The 9,341-nt window shown below is 39.1% G+C and overlaps 1 protein-coding gene across 5 annotated transcripts in view; it reads right to left on the reverse strand.

Moving 5' to 3' along the window:
• Positions 1-3,320: 3,320 nt before the first annotated feature.
• eef2k (eukaryotic elongation factor 2 kinase) overlaps positions 3,321-9,341 on the reverse strand; it is a 12,180-nt gene continuing 6,159 nt past the window's right edge. For 2 of the 5 annotated variants that reach the window (XM_046854146.1, XM_046854143.1), the window contains 9 exons: positions 8,794-8,992; positions 8,592-8,647; positions 8,429-8,506; positions 7,949-8,005; positions 6,415-6,546; positions 6,089-6,277; positions 5,858-5,982; positions 5,022-5,200; positions 3,321-4,220 (listed from right to left, as the gene is read on the reverse strand). In XM_046854146.1, the coding sequence (XP_046710102.1) occupies positions 4,111-4,220; positions 5,022-5,200; positions 5,858-5,982; positions 6,089-6,277; positions 6,415-6,546; positions 7,949-8,005; positions 8,429-8,506; positions 8,592-8,647; positions 8,794-8,992 (1,125 nt within the window). In that variant the 3' untranslated portion in view covers positions 3,321-4,110. The remainder of the gene's footprint in view (positions 4,221-5,021; positions 5,201-5,857; positions 5,983-6,088; positions 6,278-6,414; positions 6,547-7,948; positions 8,006-8,428; positions 8,507-8,591; positions 8,648-8,793; positions 8,993-9,341) is intronic. The other 3 variants (XM_046854147.1, XM_046854145.1, XM_046854144.1) reach the window with 2 other exon arrangements.

The following is a 9,341-nucleotide window of genomic DNA, read 5'->3' on the forward strand; positions in this document are numbered from 1 at the left end:
GTCCTGCCCTCTCTACCCATAATGCAGCGCGCCGGACTCCACTAGTGATGGGAAGATCGAATCATTTTAGTGACTCGGTTCTTTGAATCTCGTTCATCAAAATGATTCTTTTCATGAGTCGGTTCAATTCGGTTCAATTTGTTCCTTTGATCAGAAATATTTCGCATCCCATTCAAAACGCATGTACTCATTTAAATCAAGATCTAACCCACTCCTATTATCCTCAGGAGGTAGAATTAACATCTCTCTCTTTCTTTCTCTCTCTATATATCTTTGAAATATATCCCAGCCCAACTCACTGTTTGATTGGATGCAGATCCACGTCATATAACAATGTTTTTCATTACTATAGTGAACAAACTCATGTATCAAAGTCCAAGTTTTGGTTCTTGCCCAAAGTCTTTTTTTCGCAGTATTTGAACCCTGTTCCTGCATTAGAAATGAAACCGCAAAGAAACCAAATGAAGATGTGTTTTTTTAATTGAAGGAACTTGACTGATTGAACCCCATTCTAGTCTGATCTTAAAAATCCACACAGCAACACTCAAAAATCGAATGGAAAGCCTTCTCAGAAGAGTGCAGAGAAGTGGTAACTTCTCATCGAAAGGTTGTGAGGTTAAAATCCCAGCACCAAAAATCTTCCACTGATTAGGTGTGTAAATGAGAGGATTGCAGGTTGATCTGGAAACAGATATGTGCTAAGTGAGTTGTGGAAGGTTAGCTCAGTGGTTAAGGTGTTGGTCTCTGAATCAAGTCAAGTCAAGTTTATTTCTATAGCGCTTTTCACAACAGACATTGTCTCAAAGCAGCTTTACAGAATTTAACAGTTAAGCTAAACAATGTGTGTTTATCCCTGATGAGCAGTCATGGTGTCTGTGGCAAGGAGAAACTCCCTTAAATGTTATGAGGAAGAAACCTTGAGAGGAACCAGACTCAAAAGGGAACCCATCCTCATTTGGGTGATATCAAGACTGTGATTATAAATCATTAAACAATACAGAACACTGGAGAGTGAGAACTAACATGAGCACTGGAGTGTAAGATTATGAGTAATGTCTATTCTGCAGTCTTATACAGTCATTTGTGGTTATAAAACTAGGAGCTACTGAGCAATTCATAAAATAGCTCAACATTTGCAATCATCACAGATCCAACACCAGCTTCTCCATGCCAGAGCCTTTAAACACTCAAGAAGGTCCAAACTCCACATGAAGTGGGTCGAATTGGCACTGGTACGTCTCTAGATGGTTCGGGATGTTTGTTGGTTCGGCATCTACTTCTTTAAAGGTCCACAATCTTAATGAAGTGGGACGTGACTGGAGTCTGAATCAGAAGGTCATGAGTTCAAATCCCAGCAGTGTCACTTTTAGACTCCTCAGCAAGGCCTTTAACCCTTAACTGCTCAGTGTATATAAATGAGGAAAGTTCAGAATGAAGGTGTTTGCCAATGAATGCAATCATAACAGCAAAGTGGCTCTAAAACTGGAATGGCATGTTAAACGATCACATATGAATGTGACGGTTAAATGTCACATTCTTAACCTTTGGCTTGTGGTAGCCAAAGGTCTGATTGATTTCACCCTTTTCTGAAATTCAAACCTACCCCCCACCATGCCAAAGTGCACAATTAAATGACCACTGCTAATGATTAACAAGAAAAAATATCTAACATAACACCCAACACAATGCAGGACCTCAGGACATTGTAACTCAATTATCCCAGAAGGTCAACCATCCATATATTTCTCTACCTTCAAACATCCAACCAAAAGTGCTACAGCAGCAAGCGCATAATCTGGACATTAGAAAACCAAAAGCAATAGACTTATTAACACAAATATACAGATGATTTGTTTATGCTGTTGGTTCAGTAGTCCATAGAGGTGTGAAGAGTCACTCCTGAGGCATAAATCTGTACCAGCATTACACTGCTTCTGTGCACAAAGTGAGCTCTTTAAAGACATGATGTACCAAGCAAGGACAGCTAATCTAATCTAATGTTAATTGGGAGCACAACATCAAGACAATTTATCCATTTCTAACCACACAAGCAGTTCAGGTGCTTGATCAGTCAATCATCATCTCAAGACTGGACTACTGCAACACAGTCCTGGCAGACCTGCTTCAGAGTGACATTTGACCTCTGCAACTGATCCAGATTGCAGCTGCAAGACTTGCTTTTAACCTTATTACATTTTCCCACAACACTCCATTGCTAATGGCTTCCTGTTGCTGCCTGCATCAGATTGAAAACATTTACAAAGCAGAAAACGGACCAGCGCCCCTCTACATCACAGCACTTATCTCACCACATACTGCAACAGACCCCCTTCGATTTGACTGGTCCCACATCTCTCAAGGTATAAGGCAGAGATGGGAAGTAATAAAGTACAAATAAAATAGCCTTCATTTGTCACATATACATTAGAGCACAGTAAAATTGGTTCTTCGCATATCCCAGCTTGCTCGGAAACTGGGGTCAGAGCGCAGGGTCGGCCATGATGCGGCGCCCCTGGAGCACAGAGGGTTAAGGGCCTTGCTCAAGGGCCCAAGAGTTGCAGGCAGCCTGGCGATGCCAGAGCTTGAACCCTCGACCTTCCGATCAGTAAAACAGCACCTTAATCACTGAGCCCCCCGAACTACTACCCCGTAAATAACAAAATACATTGTTACTGTACTCTACTTACTTGTAGATTTTTCTGGTACAATTTTTTTTCTTTTTACTTTCACTTATTACATTTTTTATACAAATACCTTTACTTTCTACTTCTTAAATTTTCAAACCAGGCTCGATACTGTTTTTCTCTGAGACCAAGAGTTGCATTAAATCAGTTCTCTCTTAATACTTGGTTTTATTTAATCTAAAATGATTTAATTTTATTTGCACATCGAAAACTAATGGTTCTTCTACTTTGTGACACGATACTAATTTTATTTGTTAATTAAAGAAACCTTTTCAAAAGATCGCTTTGTACTTGTTCGCTCTTCCTTTCGTTGTGGCGTGTTGAAGAGGCTGAGGAGTTGATCTTTGGGTAAAGTAGTGCTGAGGTGTACAATCTGGTTTGTATTTTCGGAAATAAAACCTCAAATCAACATGAAAATCAGATAATCTTTTGGCTTTTCACTATGTGTTTCTTGGTGTTAAAGACTAGAAAATTTTTGTGAGCCTACGTTCAATATGAGTCAAATTCTGAAGTACTGTTCAAATCAGATACTCAAGAATTTTACTCAAGGCATATTGGAATTGGTGACAACTCATAGTGTAGTATGTTTTGCAGTTCAGCCCATAATACACATGACGAGCACTCATACAGCAAATATAGCACTTGTTCACACTTGTATTTTTATTGTACAAGTTTTAGTTCCTGTAAACAAAAGTCACAAATTTGTCTTCAGCATAAAGATAGATAAAAACAGAAATTGAATCCGAGCCTGTTTAATCGATTACAGTATTACAACCAAGAAAGGCAGACCACAAGACGACAATATAGCAAAGAGAGTTACATCATTCACTTTGTCTTTATCTATCCGTTTTCAATAGTGCTTTCCGAGGGGGGCGTTTCACATTTGTTCGATATTTCTCAGGGATATCACCAGGGCCAATGTGTGTGTGTGTGTGTGTGTGCATATTAAATAATATAAAATAAAGGGATTTAGTCCTATTCTTGCCTACGATATTGATCCTGACACTCATGACATGCATATTAATCAAAATACGGAACAGAAACAACTGATGCATCTAAAATTGTAAGTATAAACAGTATATAGTGCTGATTCGTCTGCGTCGTCTCATTAATATTATACCGTTAGACGGTGATGTGATGATGTCACTGCCATTGCTAATAGTCTACCTGTATACCTTGTTTCTTTTAATCACAGATTGATCTAACTTCCATTCCCTTTTGTGCTCTGAATTACTGACCAGCTTACAAGAGAACCCAAATATTCTCAAATGCTTGTGTGGATGCGTGGCTTAAGACACCCCCTAATTATAAAACCGGATTGCACACCAGCACACCGGAAAATAAAATGCTGTAAAAAGAGCGTGTAAACATATTTTCACACAGAAATGAACAACATTAGAAGTCTGAGGAGGTCGAATCAGTTCCTTCACTCCTCCATTGCAGACCAAGCTTCCTCAGCTTTCATGTAGTACTGGTTAGCCAGTCTGCCCTTCATCGCCTCCATGGCGGCATCAGCTGCCTCAGTGAAGAGATCGCCTACAGAGGAAAGAGACCAGGGAAGCTTGTGAGGTTTCTGTTTAAATCATTTTAATTGTAGGTTATAAGCTCAGATACAGTTCAAGGTTAGTCATATACAGTGTGAAATTACTGATTGCATGTAAAAAAAAAAAAAATAAAAATCTTAAGGGCCCTTTTATAATTTATTTAATAAATATAAATACACAAGGTGGAATCGAAGAGATTCAAGATTGTCCGTTTTCAAGAAACTCAAATGTTCACAAATTATTATATTTTCCCTCAGATTTTCACAATTTATTTTTTTTCCCCCTCAAATGTTCTCTAATTCTTTTTTTCTCTGATATTCACAAATTATTTTTTCCCTCTGATTTTCACAAATTCTTTTTTCCCCTCAGATTTTCAGAAATTATTTTTTTTCCCCTCAGATGTTCACAAATTCGTTTTTTCCCCCTCAGATGTTCACCAAACGACAGTCTCCCCCTTTTTGTTATCTCCATGCTCTGCTTACAAGAGTAAGGCGTGGGAATTCATAGTTCAAAGTTCACCTAAATAATGTGGGCAGAAAGCTAAAGTAACCACAAAAGCACCTTTCACATCCCATATCCTTTCCTCTTTTGTGAATCAGCATTTCCTCTGGAAATATATATTTTTAACTGTTATTATATACATTTTTTGTCTGTCAGTAACAGGAAGAAAAGTAATGCCTGACAGTGACACTGCCTCTATCCTTTTAACAATTAAAACAAAAACACAGAACAAAAATAAATAAATAAATACATAAAAAATTATATATATATAAAAATGCATGTTCATACATACCTGCTCTCTGAGGATCTGCCGTAAGGCTGAATCTTCCTTCTTGGTACATCTCGGCCAACCGAGCTAAAAGGAGGTAGCGTGGTTCGTCCTGCATGCCGTCATACTCTCCTCCTTCATCGTAATCAGTCATGTTTAGTGCATTTTCGTACCAATGCACCGCCTCCTCCCAGTCCTGAGTCCTGCACATTGTAAATACAACAATACGGTAATCAAAAGCAACTTTTTTTTTTTTTTTTTTACACAGAAACCTGCAGTAAACTTTTCATCTTCAGATGCAAATGTGTGGTGGTCAAGAGAAAAATGTCAGCTGTCAGAGGTCAGTGTGGATAAAACCATCAAGGCAATGCTTCTACTAAAACATAAAGGATTAAAAAAATAAGTAAATACACTCTATGGACAAAAGTAATGGGGCACCTTATTTTTCCAGCCATATTCCCGAACTGTTACCACAAAGTCGAAAGCACACACAATTGTCTTTGGCTTTGGAAGCGTTACATTTTACTTGCAACTTGGCGAAGCCAAACCTGTTTCAGCATGAACATGCCACAGTGCACAAAGCCAGCTCCATGAAAATATAATTTACATAAGTTAAAGTTTCCTGGTGGTCTAGTGGTTAGAATTAACACAATTCTCTATATGTACGCTCCAAAAATCTAGTGGAACATCTTGCCGGGAGAGTGGAGGTTATTATAAGAGCAAATGGGCACTAAATGTGGAATGAGGTGGTCATTCTTATTGTCAGGTGTCCACACACTTTTGTCCATATAGTGTATAGTCCATGCTGTGGCTGTTCTGTAAAACGACCAAATGAATAAACATTAACATAGACATTGTACCTGTTAGGCGGGAGGTTTACTCCTGTATCAAACGCTCTGGCAACTAAAATCATACTGGGTCTGTCTCCAGCCTCAGCAGCCTGAAGTAACAGTTGGAAGCCTTTCTTCCTGTTCTCTTCATTGTCCTGTTGTTTGAATCCAGCGACACATCGACAAAGTAAATTCGCATGCAAAACAAGCTCATATCGATCATCTTTCAAATAAAATCTGAATAAAAACAGCAAGCGGTACCTGAAGTTCAACCTCGTGTAGAACGTGATGTGGCAGCTGTAGATATAACTGACCGAGGGCTACAATGGCCTCCAGTTCGCCACACATCGCTGCCCTTTCCAGATGGTACACAGCTGAATCTTGGTCCCATGGTGCGTCTTTTTCACAGAAACGACCTGCTTCATGGTATCGAACCATGGCTAGATAGACCTGGTGATGAGAAGGCAGAATTTTTTTTCATATTTATAAACTATTTCTAACTAATGCAATAAGAAGGATCATTTCTCAACCTGACATACATTTTCTATTGATGAATTTGATCTTCTATAAAGCGAATAAAACTTTACCTTGCCCAGAATAGATTTTCCGATTTTCCGTTCGAGAAACGTGTTCAGTCTCTCCACCTCTACAGCCACACAAGACGGCCTGTGAACGTGGGCACGGGACGAATGGAAGAAACTCCATTTTTCCTCCGTCAGCTGATGAGAAGAGCAAGTGATATGTATAAAAGGACAATGCATATACAAAAAGATGTTTCTATATAAAGGAAGATGCTCAGGAGTGCAAAGGTTGGTACATAAATGGTGCGGAATCGGTTTGTGTGTTTGTCTTGTGCAATACAATGGAGGTTTTGAGAAGGCAAGAACCATCAACCACAGTTACTAGACAAAGATGAAAAACACAAAAAACAAAAAACAACTACAGCATAAAACGCTTATTCACTTATGACTGCTTCTCTATATCTGTTCTATTTTTTTGCTTCTCTAGAAGCACTGACATTATCTTTTGTAACCAGATGAGGTTGCTTCCTTTTCAGTTCTCAGAAGTCATCTGTTTGGGTTTCAGTCAACTATTTGCAATTCTCATGTGCAAGATGCAGACATTTTAAGAAAAAAAAAATATACTTAAGTAACTAATGCATACTGGCCCAGAGATGGTGGAAATGTATTGAGTCGTTCACTTAAAGCAGGGGTCCTCAAACGTTTTCGCATGGTGTCTCAGGTGTAAAAACAAACAGCATGTGGTGCCAGTGATTCGCCTCTAGAGGCCGCTCTTGCAATGACAGTGGACCGGAAGCCGGAAAAACTATCTAAACGGAATAGACTATCAACAATCTAGTATCAGCAATCAACTACCGTTGCCTTGAACTTCGTTAATAATGGAGGGAAATTTTAGTTTGAAAGCCAACATTTATTATCAAATACATATATGATACGAGTAAAACATATATTTAAAATTAAATTTTCTAAATAGGTCTCTGGCGGGCAATAGTTTAGGGACCCCTGACTTGACTTAAAATAATACATGCCTACATAAAACAGACACAGAAGACAAGAACGTGAACATAATTACGGGAGTGGTGATACACAAGCAAGTCTCATTTACTTATAGAAGAGGAACGACTGTGTCTTTTCAAACTAGCAGCAATCATCTACATGCAGAAAGACAAGATTAAAATAAGTGGGGTATCAAGAACATAAATTAAAAGCTATCCTTCAGTCTTCGGATACCAGCATGCTTTGGAATACCAAGAAGCAAAGGGAAAGACCTCGGGCCAATGTGCCTTTTTCTGGATTACAAATAACACTGATGCTCAAACCAGAGGGCAAGACTATATACGTGGTGCATGCAGGAAATCACCGTCAGGGATTCAGGGAAGGTTACAGTAATGGAGAGCTTGCTGGGGTTACCCACCACTCTATGCTGAAGAAAAAGTGAGAGGAAGGGTAGAGAATGTAATGAACATGGGAGAGAATTGTGAATACTGGTTGCAGAAAGCTGGAGAAAGGGTGAGATGAGAAACATATAAAGGGAAGTGTTGTATGGTTACATGATCATGATTCGAGGGCGAAGAAGGGGTACTGAATTAGTTGTATTTACCCGACGCATACTGTCGTCATCCGATTCAGAGTAATGTCTGTGGTAGAAAGGTCGGGCCTACATGGTGACGTATAAAACCCACTATTACAGAGGTGAAGAATCCAAAACTAGACTGTATTACTAAATAACACACTTAAATACATTGATCAGGCATATCATTATGACAAGTGAACATTTTGCCTTCAAAGTTGACGAGTTAGAAGCAGGAAAAATGGGCAAGTGTAAGGATTTGAGCCAGTTTGACAGGACGGCTAGACGTCTCCAAAACTGCAGCTCTTGTGGTCTGTTCCACAAAAACTGGCCTGCGATCTGCCCATAATGTCCTAATGTTATGCCTGATCGGTATACCTTACAAATGTACAATGTCTATGAAATAAATAAACATAATGTATTTTATTTATTCTATACATCTAAAATGCTTAGGTATATATTGCTTGTATGATGCTGAGCAGAAAAGGATAAAAAGAAATAAATAAATACCCTGTCATGGTGTTCAACTGGGTCTCCTTCGCTGCGTTTTTCACTCGGACAACCGCTATCTCCTCCGCTCTCAGAGTCCTGGGAATAAAAGATGATTTCAGGTCTCATGACACCTACTATGCTAATTTGTTTGTTTGGGGGAAAAACAATTTTTAATCATAACCTTTCGATTCCAGTTGTTTCTTTCTGCGTCATCTGTTTCATGTATGCCTGGCCAACCTGCAAAAACAAAACCCACTTTTTACGGTTTTCACTCCAATAATGATTTCGGGAACTAAACAATGAGCGCAAGAATAAGAACTACAACGGAAGCTGACATTTGTATAACGAGAAATACATTCAAATTAAACAATAGGAGTCTTTACTCATGGGGGAGCGGCCTGCGAAGGCACCGAGGCTCAGCGGCGAACAGGGAATGGAGTCCGTGTCGCTCATATTATCGTCAGCGGAAGACGTCTCCGAGAGACGAGACAGGAGGGGGGGTCCCCGGCTTAGAGACGTAGTCCGCACCCTGGGAGAGCCACACTGCTCCTCCGAGCCACGGAGTACGGTCTTGGCTGACTGCTAACCGGTTAGAAAACAACAAACCTCGCTTATCATCCGAAGCCAAATCATAATCATGCTGCAATTTTGAATTCAGTATATAAGAAGTGGTGCATATGATCCCTATTGATGTTATGACGTCCGTGTGATTGATTAGCGATAGAGCAAATCCTTAAACAACTGTGCCACTCAAGACAATAATATAAATCTAATATAAAAACCTTAATAAGTAATTAAACTTGAATAAGAAATTAGTTTTGTTAGAGTTTGGCAGTGTATAAATATTATATTGTTCTCTTAAGTACTTATATGTGGCTTATATTTATTGACAGATCACCATTTATTGAGAAATTGGTCAACACTTTTAAAA

This window comes from Silurus meridionalis, chromosome 7 (assembly GCF_014805685.1).
Source record: "Silurus meridionalis isolate SWU-2019-XX chromosome 7, ASM1480568v1, whole genome shotgun sequence".
Taxonomy (NCBI): Eukaryota; Metazoa; Chordata; class Actinopteri; order Siluriformes; family Siluridae; genus Silurus; species Silurus meridionalis.